Here is a 23,643-nt window from a genome sequence, read left to right as displayed (position 1 = left end):
AGCAGTGCATTCGATACCCATGAAATAAATATGTTAAAGTCACTTCAGTGACTGCCCTCCACTGGAGCATGCTCCAGAGGCATTTATAACCAAAGTACTTTACAGGAACTTGGTTCCTCATGCTCCCAGGGGAGCTGGAGGGATGCAGAAAATTGCAGTTTTATGGATCATTTCTATTTTAGCTCCAGCTCCCCATTAGCACTACACAGTCAACCACAGACAGATGTCACAGCAATGCCTGGTATCAACAGTTGGGAATGTGTTGCTTTTAGTCCCAATACCATGTGAATTTTGGTCAGAAGAGACAAGGATATTCATTCTCTGTCCTGTAGACAGGTGCTAGGGCTTTGGTGAGTTGTGGCACTGGGCTTGGTATGGTCCCATCCTTCACAGTGGGTTGGGTCTGGCAGGTAGATGTGTGTGATGCTAGCCAGTGAGGAGATTCAGTGCAGAAAGAAAAGATGTCTCCAAATGAAGAAGACCTGAAGTGCTTTTCCAAGCCATGTGACTGGCTCTGGAGGGATGCTGCCTGGCCACTGCTCCTCCTTAGTGTGTACCAGAATGGAAGGGGTAGCAGAGAACAGTCAGGAATTGTCTGGGAAGGACCACTGAAGGGCATCATGTGCATCTTCCACATGGCTGCCCCACAGGAATTTGCTGGTGAGTTTTCTAGACAGAAAACTGACGACTGTTCCCTGTTAAAATACAGCAGCTACAGTGTGAGGCAGAGGGGCATCACCTGAGTTCTCACCGCTGCTCTGCGCTTCACCGGGCTGGGCGCACGGTGCAGCTGCTTATTCCTCTGTGTGCCCTCAGCAAGCACCCTGTGTGCTTCAGTTGTCAGTTCTTACACACTGTTCTTTAAAAGTTGAGTCCATTTTCCTGACCAGAAGAGATTTTTAAATGCAAAGACATTAAAAGCATCCCTTTACTAGATGCACAGGCTGGATAAGCAGATTGTGTCCAGGCATCACCCGTACACAACATGCCAACAGTCCACTCACCCTTCACTCTACATCAGAGTCTGCCATCTGCAAGAGATGTAGGGCAATGTCAGCAGGGATGCACTGTGGACATGGAGTATGTCCCTGTGTAACCAGCACACACCTCTGCTCCTGATGTTCACAGGACCACAGATGTACACCTGATGGGACGACACACCGTACAGTCCTGCACCACAGCTGAGATGAACAGTGGCTGGAAGGAAAACTCCTCCAGTGAAGGTCCCTGCTGTTGAAGCTGTGCACCAAACACTGGGATACTGCAAGAGCTAAGCAGAGAATTCCTCTCACTTACAGGGAATGGTCTGTTGCCACTCAGAACCTCTTCACTGTCGGACCTGGTCTGAAAGTGGAAAATGCTAAATCCTTTATAAATGGCCTCATGTTTTACAGGCAGTGGAGGGAGGTGATGTCTGGCCACAGAGGTCTAGACAACTTGGGAGTTTCATCCACAGCAGACCAACTTCCTCTTGGACTGAGCTCCTGGAAAATACAGCAAATTGGCTCCCAATGAACATGCTTTCAGCACCAAGTGCTGCTGGTGAGGAGTGGAGTACCCTATGAAAGACATGGCAACGGCAGACAGGGGTTTGTAAACACAAGTTATGCTGGCCATGGCCAGGAGTTGTGTGGAAACACTCCACGCCTGGCCAGAGGTGGGTGGTAGTAGGCATGTTTAAAAGGTGGTGTGGAACAGGGACAAGAAGTTCAGTTCTTATTTGTTTTGCCCTGTGCTTGGTTGGTGGTATTTACACATACCAAAGACCTGGTCAGCAACTGAAGTATTTATTTCAGTCAATTATAAATCCACTGATTGACCACTCAGCTTCAGCCACAGCAGTTTCCCTCTGCAGATGAAGCCACTAGGTCAGAGTATTTGCCTTTGCTGGCCCAGGCTCTCCTTGAGGTGACTGGCTGAGACTGAAGCTGCCTCAGAGCCCCCAGCACCTCATCCAACACAGGGACTGGGTCCCCAAAGGACACAAAGCACATCCACAGAGGTTGGCCACTGAACCCACCCACAGCCTGAGAGCAAACCCAATTCAGACTGTGAGAAGCCACACACCACCAGCTCCTCTTAGAAGATCGGGCTTACCCTGCCTGTCTGTGGTCCATGCACCAATCTGACACTTTCTAAGCAGTCAGACATTTCTAAAGGGCTCTGATAGCCAACTATGGAGTCAACACCCCCTCCCACAACCCACCCACCCCTTTCTTTCATCCCCCCCCCCCTTGCAAACCCCTCCTTCCCCAAAACTTCTGTGATGCTGCTCACCCCTGGACCAACCACCCTCAACTGAGCAGGTGGTCGTTTCATCTTGGCAAACAACCATTGGAAACCCAACCATCAGAAACATCTCTCAAAACAGCAAACAAGCAAATGGGAGGAAATGTGCATGTAAATTCCTTTTTTTTCCTGGCATATGGTCAATCAGTTGCAATTTTTTTTCCCTTCCCCAGGGGAGGGATTAGCAGTTCTTGAACGATATGAAGCTTGGAGATGTCATTTCTTTTTCATTAAAAAAAACAAACCCCTAACCAACCAAAAATTTCCAACCCCCCAACTCACAAACTGGTGTTAACAAAACAAGGGAAAAGGACAAATCTTCCCACAATGACAACTGAAAAATAAAGGTACACGTCAGCATTTGTAATCAAAAACTACTACATACTGTACTTGGGAAGTCTTCTGGGATAAGATCATTGGCATCTAGTGAGGACATCACTAAAAGTCTTGTGCATATGATATGTATGAGACAATGATGCCACTGGAGGGTGGATGGACGGACCCTTAGGAAACTGTCACTCACAAAACTGTTCCATGACAAGAGAAAATAAGAGATGTAAAAAGGATTGGTTTTTCCCCATCCCCACCCCCCCAACCGTTACAGATTCCTTCTCATTTGTTGGAAACAGCCTCTTCTAGTCTCAGTTTGTTTGTTTTTTGTGGTTTTTGTGGTTTTTTTTTTAAAAAAGTCTTCGGCTTTTGAAGAAGTCCATCCATTTCTGAGATAAACACTTGGTTCCACAGCACCAAAGAGCTTCAGCTCTCTCTTCCCTGTGATTTCCTAACAGGGGCTTTCAGGAAGGACTACTGGGCTGCAGGATATTCCCAGAGCTGCCATCCCACATGAGAAGAAGTGCTCGTGACCTTGCTTTGCATTCACCTTCTTGAAAAAGTCTCGTTGCTCCAGAGGTGCCTGGGCCGAGCTGCAGCAGCCGTGTGCAAGAGGAAATAGATGAAGCTGCTCTTTTCCTTTGGAGACTCCCATTGGTCTTGGAGCCCTTTTCAAGAATGCAATTGCTTTATTATTATTATTTAAAAATATTTCATAGCTTTTTTTTTTTTCTTTTCAAAATAGTTGTCTTTTTTTGTTTTGTTTTGTTCCCTTTTTCCATTCCTTAAATTCTAGAAGCTCCTGGCAACTTCTCATTATTAGGACAGGGTGTTTCTTCCTGTTGCCACGATCCTCAGAGCAGCTGCCTGTGTGGTCCATGCAGAACACTCAAGAACTGGAGCTCGGACATAGAGGGGCAAAGGGGAGCAGGACCTCAAGGAAGTGGAGTAGGACACGTACCTATCAAACCTCCACAGACTGAATTTGGTTCATCTGTGCTCTCATCACCTGGATACTGTTCAGAATTTTCTTCTGGTGTCCTGCTAAAGTGACCCCAACTCGCAGAATGTCCCTTTGGGAGGAAAAGAAACAAAACACCTCATAAATACCAGGAGCCACTTTGTCACAGCAGAACAAGCCCATGCATGAGCATCCCCCTCAAGTGTGGGGTGTGGGGAGCTGAAGACTCCACAGATTCATCCCATCAATGCACACAAACCTGATGAAACTTCCACTCTTTTTCTTTGACTCTTCCCTGCTTATCCATCCCATCTTTGCATTTGCTACCTACCTGTAGCACCCTCTGAGCACTGGAAGCCTCAGTAGAGTGTGAAACCAAGTATCACAGGCTCTGCCCAGGGGTTGTAAGTGCATTTGCATTAGGTTTTCTACCCTTGCATCACTTTGATTCTTTCATTGCATGTTCTCTCTCTCCTTTTGTGACACAGTGACCCATTTTTCCCCATCCCTGGATATATATGAACAGGACTCAGTGTGAACAGGACTCACCAGTGTGAATCTCACTCTCCCTGTGGCTGTTCTTGCTACTTTGCTTTGATCTGTTGAGGCCAGGAAATAACAAGCTTTTGATAGTTACCTTCCTTGCTAAATCACAACAGTCTAGGTTTCTCTTTTTCTGCATTGTTTCTATTCTTTATAAATATTGGGTATCTGGGAGAAATAAAGGTCATGCCAAGAAATGTGGCTCTGCATTGGTCCCACCTGTGATGATTCCAGGTGAGTTTGCTACTCATCTCTCAGCTGGTGGGTTAAATCTCAGCCATGAATTCTGATCAGGGAATGGGTGGCATTCATGAGATGCAGCCTACACCTGACTCTAAGAACTTTTATTTGCCTTTTCTCCTTCCTTGAGTGTTAGGAACAAACTTTTAAGAAGTGATGTGGCAAAACTCTTTCTTCTTTTAGAGTGGAAGCCAATGGGCAAAGAAGGGTACACAGGAGCTCCAAGGAAAGGTGGGGGGAAAGTCCTCCAGCATAAGTATCACATAAGCCTGTATATTTTGTTTTAGACCTTGCTGTAGACCTTATCTATTTAGTCAAACAAAAGAGGCATGAAGAAGTTGAGCATGGGGCTGTGCCACAGATTTATACATCCTGCCCAGTGGTAGCTGACTGGATACCAGCATTTGTTCAGCCCATCTCTCTGAGATCAGTCTGAGAGTGAACATCCAAGACACAGCTTTGTGGCTGCCCAGCAAAGTGACTGGGAACCTGCCAGCACACTGCACAACTCTGGCACCCAGGATGGTGTTCTTCACAGGGCTTTCCATTACCTTTTCTGCCCCAGCCAGATGTGCTGATCTTGAGAATTCTCCTCACTGGGTGAGATGGGCACTTAGACTTTGGCTTTTGTTATGATTGGGAATAAAGCCCAAAGTCTTCACTTGTGTCTGTAAACCAGAGGAAGACTCTGGTCCTGCACAGCCCTGTGCTTTCTAAGCTTTCTGCCCTGGACATAATGCCTTTGGTGGCAATGGTGTCCCAGTCTCCAGACAAAGCAGTGAGAAACCTTTCAAGTAGGTCAAGTGTTGTGATCACATGGATTTTGTGAAATGAAGCAGGCTTCAGTAAACATTTACACTTTCCTGGCTATCCAGGTTTAAAGAAAACAGCATCTCAGAGCAATTAATGTCCACTTATCTACTTCTGCAAACACCAGCAAACATTAGAAGGTGGTTTCAAGTAGTACCACAGCATGGTTTCCCAAGGAGAAAGGACTTGGGAGTGTCCTCCTCCCAATTATTATGTCCAGCTAAGCAGGTGAGCAACATGGAAAGTCTGTCAAAGCTGGTGGGGACATGAGCTGAGGAGATCCCTGTGGTTGTGATGAAGGCACACAGAGAGGGCTGGGAAGACATTGTGAGGGACATGGTAAGGAAGTGGCACAAGTGGCATTTAAGGGACACTGAGCACTCCTGCAAAGAAAGAGCTGGAACTGTTTGCTGTTACATACACTGCAAACAGCACAACCTAGGCAGGGTTGGGTTGTGGTGCAGGAGTGATGTCCCAGTTTGGTCAAACTTCTTCTTCCCCAGCCTTCACATTTTATAAATCCTCTTTCTGCTTTATGAACACAGGCTGTAGAGTACCCACATGTGGAGCTGCACCACAGATGTGCTAAACCAGCCAGAATTGACATGTGAATTTCCTGGCAACAAGTGAGAACAAAAAATGCCAGAAAAGGTTTGTGTGAACAGATTCTGATTCATGGGTAGATTTAAAGTCTGGAATTAGGCACCAAATCCAAGAAAGCTTTCTGGTTACCAGACACAGAGACACTTACAGATGGCTTTAATGCTTGGTGCTTGCTTAGGCAGGGTTTCTAAAGCTAACTGCAACCAACCACAAATCTTTCACCAGGGGCATCAAAGCCACAGCTATCCCCAAGGGATTTCAAAAACCACCACAAATGGATTTCAGCTGCCTGCTTTCTCTGAAGAACTTGCTAAGATTTTGCCATCAAGGGATGGTCTTAGTGGATGCAGGACGATTCACAACAAACTTGAAACCACCTGGCAGAAGTTTGCTTGCAGTGTGCTTGTCTCCAATGCACCATACATCCAAGAGGACTGTGGAGTCTCCAAGTGCTCTTCAGTGGCTGGACATTTGCTCCATGTTGGGGTTTTGGAGACCTTTGTGGGGGTTTTCACTTTCACAGTGGGGACACAGCATGAGAGTGTGGAAATGAATTCTGCAGATCCAGGGTGAGATTAGACAGTCTGGAGACAAGAAAGAGCCTGCAGGACAGAGCAGCTCTGCAGACACTGAATAGACTACAAGTGGGTCCACAAAGTAAAGTAAAAGCTTCTAGAAAAAGTAAAACCACATCATGTGAAAATAAAAACTAATTCAATACCAACCAACTGCTGTTAAACTACTGAGGCTTTTCCTTGTCCCTTGGGACTGGAAGCCTGGGCACTTACTCTACAGTCATCTGAGATACTACGTCGAAGGTGGTAAAGCCAGAACTGGCAAAGCTCTCCTTGTACTGGCTCATCTTGATGGCATCCAGCCATTCATCCACAGTGTTGAAGCTGGTATAATCCGGGATTGTGCGGTCAAGGAGGGGTAGGTTCATCCTGAAACACAGAAATGGGGAATGAGATGAACAAACTGGGGCAAGCATATGCAATTCTGCACCCTCCATCAGCTGGAGGGACCTGGACTGGCATCAGTCACAGTGCCTGCACTGCACCATAGTAAGAAGTAGCCCCCAGAAAGCACTCTATTCAACTGAAGGAAGGACTGTGTAGAGCATCAGAGAAGTCCTTCTGGATCAGTTCACACAGGAGAGGTAGGAGCCATCAATGATGATGGTGTGCAGCTCTGAAATCCTGGCTGAGCAAAGGGAGAAAGTACAATCCAGTAATGGGGCCACTGTTTTCCACAAATTGGTATATCCCTGCCCTGTCCTAGGAAACATCATCTGCCTCACAAGGCTTTATTTGCCTCCACTGCATGTGAGATTGGATGACCAAAGCAACAACACCCATCCAGCAATCACACATCCATGAAAACAAGATGCTCCCCTAACTGTGCAGACCTGACTGAGGACAGGAACCAGACTGACCTTGACATCTTTTAATGCCCTTCCTACAAAAGACCAAATAGCACAAGCCAAGCCACCTCTAAAGTAGCCTAGAGAGACACAAGGATGGTGCCCACCAGGACATAAAGGACAGAAGATCTGCAAATAGAAGCCAAAGGACAAGTGAAAGACATAGAAACACATACCCAGAAGAAAGAGGTGCCATGGCTTTCAGGCTGTTAGGATTTCGGATCATTTTATCTAAGGTGTTGACAATTTGCCCAAATTTGGGTCTGTGGTTTCGATCCTTCTGCCAACAGTCAAGCATCAGCTGGTGCAGGGCATTTGGACAATCCATCGGTGGTGGCAGCCGATAGTCCTGCTCAATTGCATTTATCACCTGCAGGAGGAGCAAAAGAGATCAATACCAAGGCAATAAAACATATTTAACTCCTAATGTTCCTTTTCTTGGCTCTTGAGGACATGGCCAATACTGCAATGGGGCTGCTTTGCCTCTTACTGCTATTATTACTGCCTATTACTGCTGCCATTCATATCAGCAGCGCACTACTCTGAGCCTGAACCCTCTGCATGTCATCCTGTCATCATGTGAGGCAAACCCAGTCTTGCTTTGCTGACTCCTTGTGATGACTCCTGCCCATCAACCTCCTAATGTGGGAAATGACAGCATCCCTGCTACCTTGACAAGGCTGTGTGAGCCCACAGCTCCAGGTATAGGTAAGGAGAGTCGTACAGAAGGGTTTGTGTTTATGGACAAGCCCACAGCACAATGCAACACCTCACCTGGAGGAGAACATTCCTTCCAGTGAAGGGTCTGCTTGTGACTCACAGACAGGAGAAGACACCTCTGTGTTTTCACAGGGTCACAGAAGGGTTTGGGTTGGAGGAGTCCTCAGAGCCCCACCAGTGCCACCCCCTCCCATGGGCAGGGACACCCTCCACTAGCCCAGAGTGCCCAAAGCCCCATACAAACTGGCCTTGAACCCTGCCAGGGATCCAGGGACAGCCAGAGCTTCTCTGGGCACCCTGTGCCAGGGTCTCCCCACCCTCACATGTAAGAATTTTTTTTCCTTGTATCTAATCCAAATCTCCACTTTTTTAGCTTTGCCCACATCCCTGGGGGTTTATTTTAGCTCCAGCTCTTTTCAATATTTTCATAAGTGACCTGAACACAGGACTAGAGTGTGTCTTAAGTAAATTTGCAGATGACACCAAATTGGGAGGAACTGTTGACAGGTCTGGGTGTGCTGAGCCAGCAGGAACAGCTGGATCTCCCCACAGTCCTGTGTACATGCACACAGTGGCAAGAAGCAAGATCTTGGTCAGCAGAGCCAAGTACCAGAGAACTTGGCTGCAGCATGCAGAGAGGGGTTGTAGCACACCTTGCCTAAGCCACACTGCAGCCCTGTGGGCAAGAAGGCTTTGGCTGATGTCTCTTTGGTCTCTCCTTACTCCAACACACAACCTAGGAAAACCAGGTCTTTCACTGTTCAGTGGAAAGAGCACGTTCACAAGGGCTGGCAGATCTTCTACAAGCAAAATCCCATCGCCCTTCACTCTGCACCTGTAGCCTTCCACCTTCTCCTGGATAATCAAAGAGGATGGAGGTGCACAACTTCTTCCAGGGGCCTATATTCCTCCAACAGAGGCATGTGACAGGCAGTGGAAGGCCCACAATGTCTCTGGCTATTCTCACCATGTGATCAATGGTGCAATGCCTTTGTTCAGCCGTGTCTTGCACACTTCCAAGGACAGAAATCTGTCTTGTGGGCTACCACAGGGCTGCACCATGCTCCTAGGGAAGAACTACCCACGTCCTGAGTATCTTCTAACACTGCTGAGGGTGCTCCCATCAACCCTGTCCTAGAGCAGTACAACGGGCCCAGAACAAAACCCAGTTATCCCCATTTCTTCTTCCAAAAATGTTGACCTTGGCCACACCTCCCACCAGAGAGAAGGCTCAGCCACAGGCTGAGTCTAGCTGTAGCCATGCTCTGGCTTTGCAACGCTCCCAATTTCAGTGCTCCTTGTTTCTTAAACAACTCACATCTTGGTTGGTCATATCCCAGTACGGCCGCTCGCCGTATGACATCACTTCCCACATGACTATTCCATAGCTCCACACATCACTGGCTGATGTGAATTTTCGGTACTGAATTGCCTCAGGTGCTGTCCACCTGATTGGGATCTTCCCACCCTGCAAGGAAAAAAAAAAAGAGGATAGCAACAGAAAGAGCAAGAGCAACTGCAGAAGATGAGTGTCCAAAATATTCACCTCTAATATGCTGGTAAAATGCTTGAAGGAAGGGACCAAAGGACAATCCCAGTACAGTATTGGGGATGGCTGTGGCTTGTCTAGCCAAGTCTGGGAAACCTTCAAGGATAACAATTCCACTCCACCCACCCCCAGCCTTGGTGACCTGCCCAAGGGCTGCATCACCCCCCTGGGGAAGAAGCTTTTTCTGTTATTCACCATGAAACTCCCAAGACATGGTTTTGTCTATTGCCCTTTATTTTTTCATCTGATACCACTACAAAGAGTTTGTGTCTTCTCCACACCTGCCCTTTACATACTGCAGGTCACTTACAGGTGTCCCCTCAGCCTCCTCTTCACCATATTAAGCAAGCCCAGCTCCTTCCACCTGCCTGCTGCTATAGCAATCTTCAGCATGACAAAATGCCCATTGATTGTGCTGCTACAGTCTGTTCAAAAATGGACAGACATTTAATGTAGAAAACCCCAAACTGATCCCCTTTCAATCTCCTCCCATCCTTGTGCTGCCACCTAGCTATCTCCAAAGCAGAATAAAGGGATTTAGAACACCATCCTCTTTGGCTTTCTACATGTGCAGACACTTTGGAGTCAGTGATCTGCCCTGCAGGAACCCTGTGCTGCCATCCAGAGAGACCTGGACAGGCTGGAGAGCTGGGCAGGGAGAAACCAGATGAGGTTCAACAAAAGCAAGTGCAGAGTCTGGCACCTGGGAAGGAATAACTGCTGGAGTCAGGACAGGCTGGGGGTGACCTGCTGGAGAGGAGCTCTGTGGAGAAGGACCTGGGGGTGCTGGTAGATGACAGGGTGGCCATGAGCCAGCAGTGTGCCCTGGGGGCTGAGACAATGGGATCCTGAGGGCATCAGGAGGAGTGTGGGCAGCAGGTCACAGGAGGGGATCCTCCCCCTCTGCTCTGCCCTGGTCAGGCCCCACCTGGAGGACACGGTATGGGGCCACAGGGATGGCAATGCTCTCCTTAAGACCTTGCAGCCTCCTGATTTTCTACCAGGGTCTTTGGACTTGAGCCATTCACAACTCAAGGGACCTTCTGAAGGGAAGATCTCCCCCTGCACTGGAAAATGAGCAACATCTGCATTTTGTGGTTGTGAGAAGATTAAGGAACAATGCATTTTGTCACTGAATAACTACCATGTCTTATGAAGGGTTTCCTAGGGCTTAATAGGACTCAGACCCTAGAGATGCTAGAATAATGAAAAAAAGAAAATGTTTCTTAATCTTCCCATAGCCACAAGCCCCAGACAAAGTATTTTGTTTTCCACAAGAGGGAGAGACCAAGCATTCCAAACATGAGGCATACTCTTGACAGAGTGCCTGGCAAGCAGTGAGTTAATAAAAAAATAGGTTAAAAATAAGTCCTAAAGCTGAAATTACTGGGAGATCAGTATCTAATGATGCTTTGCCCAGGATGCATCCACACTTGAGTTAGTCATTCTGGGGCTGAGTCCATGATGTGACATGAAAAAGGATCATGACCTCCTGGGGAGAAGGTAGCATGACTAGACAGTGATGGTAAAACACCCTGAGACTTGCTGCAGTACAACAAATCTGTCAGGGCAGCATCTCAGAGGACCCCCCCAGCAGGACCACACTCCTGGGATCTCATACCCACAAGAAGGAGCCCAGTGAGCCATTCTCCATGAACTCAGTAATGATCATGACTAGTGAACTCTTGCTCACCACCCCCTCCAGGGGGATGATGTTGGGGGGTGGTCAAACTGCTGGCTTAGCTCAGGAAGTCCCATCTCTGCTACAGGGATATAAAGCATCATCCCAACTAGGAGCTCTACAAGGGACACAGATACACTTGCAGACACATTTAGAAGAAGGTTGTTAACCACAAGAATGACTGTAGGGCCATCAACAGCCACTGGACAACTGACAGGACCCTGGAAGAGAAAATCTTCCTTGGATCATTTCATTTCCTTTCCCATCTCTCTTCCCATTGTTGGAACCCTTGAAAAAGTGCTCCCCATGTGAAGGGGAGGGATCCTCCCCCCTTTTCTTCTCTTTCCCTGACTCCCTCCTCCACCACCCATCCCTTCCCAGTGGAAGAACAGCTTTACCAGTGCACTGGTGTAGGTGGGATCAGAAGTGTCATCCTCCAGGAAACGGGAGAGGCCGAAGTCAGACACTTTGCAGACCAGGTTGCTGTTGACCAGGATGTTGCGGGCAGCCAGGTCCCGGTGCACGTAGTTCATGTCAGCCAGGTACTTCATGCCAGCAGCGATGCCCCGCAGCATGCCCACCAGCTGGATCACTGTGAACTGCCCATCGTTTTGCTTAAGGGAAGAGAGGGAAGGAGTTCACTTGAGAGGAGGAAATCCCCTGCTCACCAAGGTCAGCCAAGCAGGTAGCAGCTGGTACCTAGGCTGCACGTCAAGACTCAGCCACACCACAAGTAAGGAAGTTCCCTCTCAAAGCAAGAGGGTGAAGGAGAGCTCACAGGGGCTGGAGGTCACCCTCACCCACCCCAGGGCCATCACCACAGTGGCTGCTGTCAGCCAAAGGCACTAGATCTGCCACATCTTGCAGAGGAGGGTTCAGGACGAGCAATCTATTCCTACTAAGCAGGATATCTCCCTTCAATACAGAGAATCACCTGTTTCACACTCAGACCTAATAACAGGCAGAGCAGCTGGAGGTGGAGTCCTGCTGTGTTAAAGCTACAACAGACTGTCCCTCCATGTTGACAGAGCCAGAGACTGTAAATACATCTGTGGACATGCGTGCAGGGAGGCACAGCCTTTTATAACATACATAACAGATGACAGCCTGGGGTCCACCTCTGCTTGAGACACAGGTCTTTGGACAAGGCAGCAGATGTCCCAGTAGCCCAGGACACTGGGCAGTAAAGGGCACTGCTACACTGGCACAGGGAAGGGAACCTCTCCTGCAGTCCTCCTCTGGCCCAACATGCTCATTCCTGGGATCTCATACCCTCAAGAAGGAGTCCAGTGAGCCATTCTCCATGAACTCAGTAATGATCATGACTGGTGAACTCTTGGTCACCACCCCCTCCAGATGGATGACGTTGGGGTGGTCAAACTGCCCCATGATGCTGGCTTCGCTCAGGAAGTCCCGTCTCTGCTTCTCTGTGTAACCAGACTTCAGGGTCTTGATGGCCACAAAGATCTCTCTTTTGCCAGGAAGCTTGAGATGCCCACTGCACACCTCCCCGAACTCTCCTGTGAACAGAAGGGAACAGGTAGGGCTTGTCAGTCTTCTGCCTCTGCCTTTCTCCACAAGGGACCCTCCTCCCATGGGCTCCAGCCATGTCTGCCCCACACACCCATGAGGTGCCCACCCACCATTTATTCCCTGCTGCCTCCCTCACTGCACAGCAGTGACCTCCCTTCAGTGGCCTCATCACTGGACACTAGATGCACACAGGAGCTCCTTGTCTGCAGCACTGGATGTACTGTTTCCTCCAGCACTGGAATATCTTGCTCCTGCTTAGTCCAGGCTGGGGCTATGTGTAGGACCTTACTGACACCAGTCCTCCCAGTACACATCAGGCTAAATTCTCACCAAAGACTGACACCACAAAGGAAACAGTGCTGCTGAGGGCCAGGCAGACACTCACGATTCACCTACCTGCCCCAATCACCTGCTCGATTTTGACACAAGAGATATCGATTTCTTTTGCAAATTCCCTGACAGCCTCATTGGGATCTTCATAGGTGAAGGGATCAATATAGATCTTCATCCCTGGAGTCACTGCACAAAGGTGAGGGAGAGAGTCAGACAGATGCAAATGGAACCACTGGTGGCATCGAGACAAAGCTAAAATCAGGTCAGAAAGACCTCACTAAGTGTCACACAATCAAGAGCATGAAGCAGACACAGCAATGTGATCTGAGAAAGAACCTGCAGAGCCACCTCTGTCCAGGACTATTGAAAGTGGATTCTGATGTGTATTGTCCAACACATCGCTGGGACAGTGGAGGGTAACGTCATGAGCTGGTTCTGCACGCTGACCAGAGGTCCATACTTCCTCTGCAGCAGGATGTGGCTTTAGGAAACCCAGAGGAAAAGCAGAAGTGTTTGCTCTCAGGAGGTGGTGCATAAGCACACCAATGTCACAGCAGAGCCATCAGCTTATTACAAGGGTAGACAATGGCAGGACAAGGGGGGTGGAGTGAAGCTAAAGGAGGCAAGGGTTAAATTGGATATTAGAGGGATGTTCTTTGCAGAGAGAGTGGTGAGGGGCTGGAACAGGCTGCCCAGAGAGGGGGTGGATGCCCCATCCCTGAGGGTGTTCAAGGCCAGGTTGGATGGGGCCCTGGGCACCCTTGTGTAGCTCCAGGCCTGGAGGTTGGTGTCCCTGCCTGTGGCAGGGGGTTGGAGCTCTGTGATCCTTGGGGTCCCTTCCAACCCAGACCAGTCTGGGATTCTATGATTCTATGATCATGCTGCAACACAGCAAGGGGACCATTTGTAGAAACTGCAGCTCTGCAGTGTGCTCTCACACCATCCCATCAGAGGTATGGGAACATGGAAGAGAAGAGGAGACTTGGGCTCAGGACAGAGAGCAGATAGTCAAGGTCTGCCTTGGAATGTAAACTGAGGCACGAGTTGCTCTTATTTCTCTATAGAGGAGGCAGCTCCAGGTGTTTGGCACTACTGACACAGCCACCAAGCCAGGCTGACTCCTCCATAGGAGCCTGTAACCCTTGCAGGGGCAGTGCAAGCAGGACACAGTCCACTTTGTGCCCTGTTCTCCTGTTCTGCCTGAACCTGGATTCCCTTGTGGTAGTTCCAACATGGTAAAGACAAGCTGTAGGGGAGACTGGGGACACTGCAACAGCCCAGCTCCTCCTGCTAGGCAGACTAGAACACATGGTGATGTGCTGATGTGAAAGGCCATGGCCATGGCATCTGGTGAGGCTGGACTGCTGATGCCACATTGCATGTCCTACATCTTGGGACAGGTCTTACCTGCAGTTTTCCCCTTTCTGTACTTGTTTTTCTGGCCTCTGGCTTGCCCCAAAACTGGGGGTACTTGGAGAGCAAAACTCACAGGTCACTAGATCAGGAGCCCAAGACAGAACCAGAGGCATGACCCCAGTTCCCCATGCAGCAGGCTAGTAGGGCTCAGGGAGTTGCTGCAATGCTTCCAGGGCTTGCAGGTTCCCTGCACCGTGGCAACTTGCTAACCACAAGCTGTAGCCTTTCCACAGCAATTGCTGCTGGGGAACTGAGCAGAGACTGTGCCTTGGACTGGTGTCTTGAGTGAGGATGTGGCTAAAAGACCATTACCAGTTCATCTGCTTCCAGTGGCATCGAGCCTGTCCCTACAATGGTACAGGCGCAGCTAGTAATGCCACCCCAGCCTGAAGCTGTCATGTTATGCACCAGACCCCAGGAGGAAGTGTGAAATTGTGTTTACATGTGCAGCAGGGACTGACAAACAACTGAGAGCTGCATTTGCATAATCCTTCTGGAAGAGTGTCATTCTGCCTGGGAGGCTGCAGCCAGCACGCTGCTGCGCTGGCACCGAGCTGCAGTTCGTTTGGGAAATGCAACCCAGATCAATGCAGAAGCAATGAGTGAGTTGAGTCCTGTGCTGACACACTGCTGGTGTTCTCCATTTTTGGAACAGTGCCCTGGTCTGTCCAGGAATAAGGTACAGACAGGCCAGAAACCCTGAAGCTGTGAGTGTAGCACAAGGTACATCACACCTGAGAGTCGAACTGAGCAGGATTCCAGCAACAGGTCTCTAGGGAGGGAGGGGAAAAGCATTTCAGGGGACATGCAGCCAGGCATTGTGAGGGGAAGGAGGACAAACTGGGGTGAGGCAGGGTGTGCAGGAGGTCCTGAGCAGGAAGGTGAGGGGAGCGTCTTGCAATACTCAGGGGTGTTGGAAGAGGGAGGCTACAAGAGTTATGTATTGTATTATATACCCATAGACATATAGGTACATCTCACGTCTACTGAGATTCTGGAGGCACTGGGATGGGTTCTAGGAAAGGCAGCACAAGGGATGAGGGTTCTGGCAGAGCAGCCACACGCTGCAGGCGGTGGGTCGGTGGGGAAAGGACTCTGGGTCCTGCCCACAAACTGGGCAAAGTTCAGGGCAGACAGACAGGGTGAGGAGGCAGAAGAGAGCGAGGTCACAGGGGCACATCAGGGACGTGTGTTGGGTATCACAGAGCACTACAGAGCACACACAGGTGTCCCCTGCATGCTCAGCACCCGACAGCAGCAGGCATGCAGAGCACAAGCTCTGTGAGGCAGGGCAGGGGCCTGAATCATGGGGGGCTGGTGAGGGGTCTCAACAACACAGGGGGGGTCCTCCTGCCTGCACGCTGACCACGCCTGAGCCCCACCACCCCCACACACCACAAGGAATGAGTGAACAGGAACACAAACCGAAGAGAGAGCGGACCCCCAGGGCTGGCGGGGGCCCGCGGTACGTACTGTGGCCACTGGTATAGTGCTGCAGCTTGTCGGTGTACTCAGAGTCAGCACGCTCAAAGCCCCGTCTTCTGGAAAGAAAGGGAGTCCTGAGCACCACACCACGGGCCTGTCAGAGACACTGCAGAGGCATCTGGGTCCTCTTCACCTTCCCTCCCCCCATCCCTGCCACCCTCTGGCCTGGGAGATGACAGGGTGGCCATGAGCCAGCAGTGTGCCCTGGGGGCTGAGAGAGACAATGGGATCCTGGGGGCATCAAGAGGAGTGTGGGCAGCAGGTCACAGGAGGGGATCCTCCCCCTCTGCTCTGCCCTGGTCAGGCCCCACCTGGAGTGTTGTGTCCAGTTCTGGGCTCCTTGGTTTAAAAAGGACAGGGATCCCCTGGAGAGAGTCCAGAGAAGGGCTACGAAGATTATTAGGGGCCTGGAACATCTCCCCTATGAGGATAGGCTGAGTAAGTTGGGACCCTTCAGCCTTGAGAAGAGAAGACTAAGGGGGGACCTAATTAAAGTTTATAATTATCTTAAGCAGGGGATGCAGAGGGAATCAGCTAGCCCCTTTTCAGTGGTCTGTGGGGACAGGACAAGGGGCAATGGCTGCAAGTTGGAGCATAGGAATTTCCACAGCAACCTGGGGAAGAACTTTTCCCCAGTGAGGGTGAGGGAGCCCTGGGACAGGCTGCCCAGGGGGTGTGGAGTCTCCATCTCTGGAGAGATTTAAGACCTGTCTGGATGCCTATCAGAGTGATATGTCCTAGGGAGCTGCTTTGGCAGGGGGGTTGGACCCCAGGAGCTCTCCAGGTCCCTTCCAACCCCTACAATTCTATGACTCTATGATTCTATGATCTCGGTCCTCTTCACCTTCCCTCCCCCATCCCTGCTACCCTCTGTCTCCAGCTGTCACCCCCTTACCCAGCCCCAGGTTGTCTGCTTGGACTGACCTACCTGTTGCACACAATGATGATGACGACTACAGCGATGAGGAACACCAGCCCCGCTGCGGAGGAGCCGATGATGAGCGGCAGCTTCTCCTGGACACTAGTCTGGTACTCAGCTGGCATGCAAAGAGGAGGGAGTGGGTTACTGTGGCACAGGATGGATCTACACCAACAAGCACTAAGCACAGCCCTCAACACTGCCCACATTTGCAAGGCTATTGTAACCAGCTTCCTGGCATCCTTTTGGTCCAGAAAAACTAGGGCTGTTCCAGGCATGGCTCAGGTTGGCCATGGCAAAGGATGTACCTTAACAGGATGGCTGGATGGAGCTATCCCTTTTGGGTGGGAAAGTTTAATCCCCTGCATGCATGCTGTGCCTTGTCCCTTGGCCTCGGGGCCAGAAAACTGGCTTGACCTGTTCTATCTAGCAGCACAGAATTAGAAAATAAAGACCTAGGTCTGCATCTGTCACACAGCTATGCAGGTGAAAATCATACATTTCATCTCCTCTAAATCCAACTGAGCAGGCACATCCCCATACCAGGAAAACCCAGCAGAAATCAGCCTGGATTATATGGTTCCCCACATGGACCACCACGCGCCCACAACTCTCTCCAGGTTGAATAAATAAATACACATGGCTTGTCAATACACCCTTGAGGGTTCTAACAGCTGCCTGTGCAGCTCCATTTGTCCAAGTCTATCCAGACCCCGAGTCACCTTTATGCAGAAGCAGCTGAAGACTCACCTTCAGTCATGGTCTGGAAATACATCTTGCCACTATACCGGCCATACCCAGCCACAGTACGTGCCCGCACCTGGAAGACGTAGATGGTGCCAGCTTTAAGGTTTTGCACTGCCACAGTGTTGGTAGGGCTCTTCACTGTTGTTGAATTCAACTCGCTCAGATCCTGACAAGAAAATGCAAATCCATCATCAGGAAGAGGAGTCCAGAGTCAGGTGTGGCACCTCTAGGAGGAGGGAGCGCAGGAGCAGCATGAGTGGAAAGAGCATGGCATTCCTCCAAGACTGCCTTCCAGGAGGGAGACACACACACAGGAGTGGGAGTATGGACATCCCTGGGCTCCATCACCTCTCAAGAAAGTCCCTGCTTCTCCAAGCCTTGAGCTCAGTGGAGATGGGAACTGCTTCTCTTCTCTGTGCCCACTTCCTCTTGGCGTGATCCTCCTACCTCACACCTCCTCCTGTGCCTGATCTAGACCCAGAACTCTCTCAATTTCCTCTTCTCCATCTCCCTTTGCCTGTGCTGAAGGTATAGCTCACCTGAACTCAGGGCTTTGGTTGTCAGGAGAAGTACTGCTACCATTCCCCTGCCTAGCCCCTGCTTTCACCAGGGACCATGGCTAGGTTCTCAAAGCTGAGGAACATAAGACATGTATAAAAAATGAATATTTAAATGAATATTTAAGAAACAGCATATTTTTAAAAGACTACTTCCAAATTTTTGTGTCCCCTCCTTGTCTGCAATTGTTCTAGCTGAGGACTTGAATTTGTGAAGGCAATTGATCCATCACTGCCCTTAATAATTATGCCCTTAATAATTATGCCTTTAGCTGAGCATCCAGAAGCACGACTGGATGGACCAGGATCTCCTTGTGCTAGCCACAGTACAAGAGAATGAACAGTTCCTGTCATCCCCCCACCAGGGACATGGCAAAACAGGGGAGGATCAGGGATGGTGCTGAATGTGGTGCTTCTCATGAGGGCCAGATGCCTGGCAGCCATCAAGTCCTGCCAGTCAGTGCAAAGCAGTGGCAGATATAAACATAAAAGGAGGCACAGGAGCAAATTCCTGAATCAAATTGCTGCAGTTCCATTGAAAGTGCTCGTCCTTTCCCAGGGGACCTCTGGGCTGGCTGGACAGGCTGCCCTAGAATGAGCACTGCTTGGAACAGATCAGCAGCTGCCAGCTCAAAATCTGGAGCTGGCAGATTTACAAGTGAGTCCCTGAGATCTGCTAACTTCAAGTCACTGCAAAGGGCTCAGCAAGTTCAAGAACTCTCACCCTGCACAGACCCATCAGGGAGGTGAGACAACCCCAGGAGAAGGAGGCATGGGCTGGCAGAAAGGTTCAGACAGGTAGTTGGTGTAATCTCATCTGTGAAACTGCTGTGGTTGTCCCAGGTTAACAGGAAACTCCCTGTGAAACTCCCAGTGAGGAGCAAAGTATCTGCTCCCCCTCACCAACTTCTGCTGCCATGGGCTCCTGAAGGGCAGAGGGTATTGAAGGGGCAATCAGGCAGAAGGTCCCATCCTGTGATGAGCCAAGGCTTCCCCAGACAGTGTAGGATGTCAGTCCCTTGTGCTGCATCAGCTGCTGCTGGCAGGGGTGATGCAGGAGTCAGTTTGCACTCTGCTTTGCACACCCTGTGCTGTGTCCTCACCTCCTCAGCTGTTAGAGCACAGGATGAGTCAGAGGTTGACTTGCCCACCAATAAATGGTGGAAATTACCTTTGGGGGCAAGCTGCTCTCCTTTTCCCCCCCACTCTCCACACTGCTAGCCAGCTGGTGACTGTGCTTTCACATTCATCCACTTCTAGGAACAGTGCTGGTGTCTTCACTGACAGGACCCCTCTGCACAGCCAGAACCTGTGGTAGCAGCAGCACTAGAGGCCCACAACAGTCATTCACCATGGGGCTCCATACAGCACACCATGTTGAACCCATGTTCTCCTCATTTTCCTGGGAAAGCCCAGTGCTTTCTCCATTAGCCATGCTGCACAGGATGGATTATACTCATGACCTGGGTTTGTGTAGACTATTCACCTCACAGCTGCAAAGCATCTGATAGACAACACTCATGGAGTTAATTGCTGCTTGGTTTAGGCTTTTGATTGAGCAGTGCTCTGGTGTGAGAGAGTGGTCTGGCTGGAATGGGTTTCTCCAAGTGTGCAGTCAAACTTGGAGGCTTGGAAATGCTGATGGCACATCACTGTTCAGGGTAATGCAGAGAAGCTCTGCAAATGCCTGGGAGACCTCTACTATTCACAGCATTCAGCAAGAACCTTCTCTTCTAAACCCTACAACGTTAGTTTTATCCATCTGGACCTGGAGCTGAAGATGCCTGGATGTCACTGGGGTGTCTGGGAATTAGACTAATGACAATGAAAAGCTCAAGTACAGACACACAGAGAAGAAAGATGAAGAAAATATCAGCACACAGAAAACTGATTGCCTCATTTGTCTGATCAGGCCTCAGCATTCCCTTGGACCTTTCCCAGGCAGGCTAAGAGAGAAGTAGGTCAGGAAATATTTACAGTTTGAGTGCTTAAGGGCTTGGCTAAGTCCTCCCAAGCCCTTGGATGGCTCTAACAACACAGTTGTTTTAAAATAATTTGCCCAGCTGTTTGAGGGAACCTCATCCCTGCTCCTGGAGGACTTTAAATGGAGTGCAATGGGCATATTGACATGATGGTTTATAGCCCAGGAAGCTGATCTCTGTCTGTCTCAGAAAGGCATTCTCATGCTGGTGCTCTCCTCTAATTCCAGAGCAAGGAAAGAGCATTTACACCTCTCCACCCTCCCTCATCAGACCTATTCCTTCCCCTTGGCATACTGCTCTGCCATCACCTCTCCAGTAATTCACTGTAAACACTTCTCCCCTTTCCCCTGTCTGTGCTTCTTCAGCAGGTCAAGGGCATCCCAGGTGGTCTAAAGCCAAATCCCTTTCTCCCAGGTTGCTTTTTGCAGGGGTTTTGGGGTGTGTGTGTGTGTTGCTTTTTGTTTTTTCCCTTTTCCTGCTGTTTATTTTGGTTTCCATTTGGAAACCCTAATGCAAAATAACACCCTTTTGTGTTTCTCTCTGCACCCTCCTGGCAGGGCAGTGGAGCTGGGGAGAAGGTCTCCCCTCAGCCTCCTCTTCTCCAGGCTGAACACCCCCATCTCCCTCAGCTGCTGGGTGAGGAGCCCAGAACTGGACTGGTTTGGTCTAACTACATGTGAAAGAAGCTCATCATGTTGCCTCCATAAAGGCATTTGTAATAGTATCTAATAACAGCAATGTTATAAAGAATCTGTGACATGGAAAGGAAAATCTACCTTTGTTTCAGGCACCAGGAGCAGCTCCTTCCTGGCAATGCTAAATCCCAACCTTTAAAATGTAGTTTATGTCTTTATATGGAAGAGAATCCATTTGGAATGAAGAGCCAGGACACTTCTTATACAAGCTGCATATGCTGCTGTTATTCCATCAGAGCTGTTTTCATGCTAATAAAATGCCATTTTCTAATGGGGGGGGGGGGAAATTCCCTCTAAACCCAGCTTCACTAGCTGCAGAGGTGTCTTCTGAGCAGTCAGAAGCACAGGGGACCGTTTGCAAGGAAGCATTTTGGAAGAGAAGCACCTCTGTACAGAGCAGCAATCAAGTGAAAGCACATGGGGGACGTGTCGTGCACCCCATCCAGACTGCAGCACTGATGGGCAGCAGGGGAAAGGCCCAGCACATCCCAGGCTCTGCACTTTGGGGCTGTTCCCAGGCACCAGGGAAGTGGCTTTTGATGGCAGGACTCAGCACTGCAGTGGCTGGGCTGCCATGAGACAGCTCTGCCACTGCCTTGTTGAGAACTCAGACAGCCCCTGACTGACCAGCTGAAGCATTTCAAGCCCTTGGCTTGACTACTGATGGATCAGACCTTGAGTGTGCAACAAATCCACTGCCACTGGCCAGGCCCCACCTCCAGCTCCTGGTTATTCCACTTCTTTCTCAGTATGTTTTCAAATCCTCTGAGGTTTGCTTGCTTTTGACCTGATTAAGCTTTGCTGAGAATGACACACTTCTTGGTTAGGCTCTCCAGTTCAAGAAAGACAAGGAACTGCTGGAGACAGTCTAGTGCAGGGCTATGAGGATGATTGAAGGCACTGGAGCATCTCTCATGTGAAGGGAGGCTGAGAGAGCTGGGGCTGTTCAGCCTGGAGATGCCTGAGAGGGGATCTGATCAATCCTTATCAATATCTAAAGGGAAGATGCCAAGAGGATGGGGCCAGACTCTTCTCAGGGGTGCCCAGCAACGAGACAAGGGGCAACAGCCCCAAACTGGAACACAGGAATGTCCACCTCAATATGAGGAAGAACTTCACTCTGTTGGTGTCTGAGCCCTGGGCCAGGCTGGGGAGGCTCCTTCTTAGAGGAGAAATTTTTTACAAGGGTGGTGAAATATTGGCACAGGGTGCCCAGAGAAGGTTGTGGATGACCCACCCCTGGAAACATTTGAGGTCAGGTTGCAGGGGGCTCTAAGCAACCTGACCTAGTTGAAGATGTCAATTCTTGTTGAAGGGGGTTGGACCAGGTGACCTTTAAAGGTGCCTTCCAACCCAAACTATGCTACGAGTCTATGATCCTTTCCTGACAGTGATGTACATCTTGCTTGAGGAGGAGATGAAGACTGGCCTTTCCTCTTCAAACAAAAAATAAACACACCAAGAACTTCAAATACCAGGACAGAAAGTGTCTCAGCACCAGCATGTGGAGCTGGTTGCACTGTCCTCTCTGCCAGGGCCAGTGCTCCACCTGAGAACCTCCTGCCACCTGAGAACCTCCTGCCACCTGAGAACCTACCTGCCTAAGTGTGGCTTGGGCCCCTTGTCCCTGTGATCACACCCATGCTGTGCCCTGAGCTCTGATGATGGAGCAAGGAGATGCTCACCTTGGGGCTGGCTCTGAAGACTGGCCACAAACAGCAGCTTCCTCTTTAGACAAAATGCCCTTTATTTACAGCCTTCTCCAGAAAATAGAGGGGAGAGGGGGGGAAGCAAAGAGATTAAGAGAAAGTAAGAGGATGAGAATGTTCTCCTGAGATCTTCTGTCTCTACCTCAAGGGCCCCTGGGAAAGGACCCCTCTGGCTTTCCAGATCTGTCTTGTTACCTACTCATCCATCTTCCCACATATTCTGGGATCATTTCCAAGGGTCAAACAAACGGCTGTGATTTATGCAATATAGGTCAGGACCTATTTAACAGCTTACAAAGGAACTCCTTCCCCACCCCCCCTGTTCTCCCTCTGGCTCTTGGTGATGAGAAAATAGGTCACAGGCAGGCAGTGGGGGGGATTAATCATTTCTTCTGGCAACTGCTGGGAAAAATATTTTCAGTTCCATTTAATCATAAAGCTTTTTAATTAGTTAGTTTGTAATTTTTAATGTATAGCTTATAAGCTCTTGTGTAAAGGGGCAGATTCCTGGAAGGAGAAATCTCCTGCTCCCCACCTCCCCTGGGTGATAAGGATGAAATTCACCAGCCAGGCAGAGCTTGACAGGTCCTGGGACCAACATCAACATGGTCTTCAGTGTCTCAGCAGCTGCACAGCTCCAGCCCCACAAGATGCAGATGCTGGCTTGCAGTTCCTCTGCTGGCCTGGGCAGGGAGGAGGTGGAAGGGACAGGTTCCTCAGGGCTGAAAGAACCACAGCTGCAGTACCCCTTCCCATCCATAGTGCAATAGGTACCCTCCATGGGAATCTGGGACAGCTTCTCCCCAGTTCTGCACCCAGGTAAAGGGGTTCAGGCTGCTTTTCACAAACACCAGTCTCACCTTTGGTGTACTCATAGACAGCATTGCACAAAATCTCACAGACTGGACACTCAGCTAGGGTGGTCCAGCCTGAGAGTAGATGCCCTGTGACATCCTGACCACCCTGACCATCCCCATTCTCCACTAATGCCCCAGTAAGAGAAAGGAAAACATTAGACTCCCCCCAAGCCCTGGCCATCCAGTTGTCTCTGCAGTGGGTCCACCTGCTGCAGGTTCTGAAGTGGTGAAGAGAAGAGAAGCTCCTCCTGAAAACACCAG

The 23,643-nt window shown here is 49.8% G+C and overlaps 1 protein-coding gene across 3 annotated transcripts in view; it reads right to left on the bottom strand.

Moving 5' to 3' along the window:
• Positions 1-2,901: 2,901 nt before the first annotated feature.
• The window catches only part of EPHB2 (EPH receptor B2), a gene marked incomplete at its 5' end in the record, with an annotated part of 109,081 nt that continues 88,339 nt past the window's right edge, over positions 2,902-23,643 (bottom strand). Inside the window, 11 exons of one of the 3 annotated variants that reach the window (XM_084274680.1) lie at positions 2,902-3,486; positions 3,581-3,692; positions 6,565-6,720; positions 7,376-7,569; positions 9,238-9,387; positions 11,548-11,763; positions 12,422-12,669; positions 13,079-13,201; positions 15,857-15,972; positions 16,845-16,953; positions 17,586-17,748. In XM_084274680.1, the coding sequence (XP_084130806.1) occupies positions 3,584-3,692; positions 6,565-6,720; positions 7,376-7,569; positions 9,238-9,387; positions 11,548-11,763; positions 12,422-12,669; positions 13,079-13,201; positions 15,857-15,972; positions 16,845-16,953; positions 17,586-17,748 (1,584 nt within the window). In that variant the 3' untranslated portion in view covers positions 2,902-3,486; positions 3,581-3,583. Of the gene's footprint in view, positions 3,693-6,564; positions 6,721-7,375; positions 7,570-9,237; positions 9,388-11,547; positions 11,764-12,421; positions 12,670-13,078; positions 13,202-15,856; positions 15,973-16,844; positions 16,954-17,585; positions 17,749-23,643 lie in introns of all 3 variants that reach the window. The other 2 variants (XM_084274679.1, XM_084274681.1) reach the window with 2 other exon arrangements.

The sequence above is a fragment of the Gallinula chloropus genome (genome assembly GCF_964237585.1).
Source record: "Gallinula chloropus genome assembly, chromosome: 23".
NCBI classification, from domain to species: domain Eukaryota; kingdom Metazoa; phylum Chordata; class Aves; order Gruiformes; family Rallidae; genus Gallinula; species Gallinula chloropus.
Note: the sequence above shows the minus strand (reverse complement) of the source record. Positions and strands in the feature narration are given on the sequence as shown.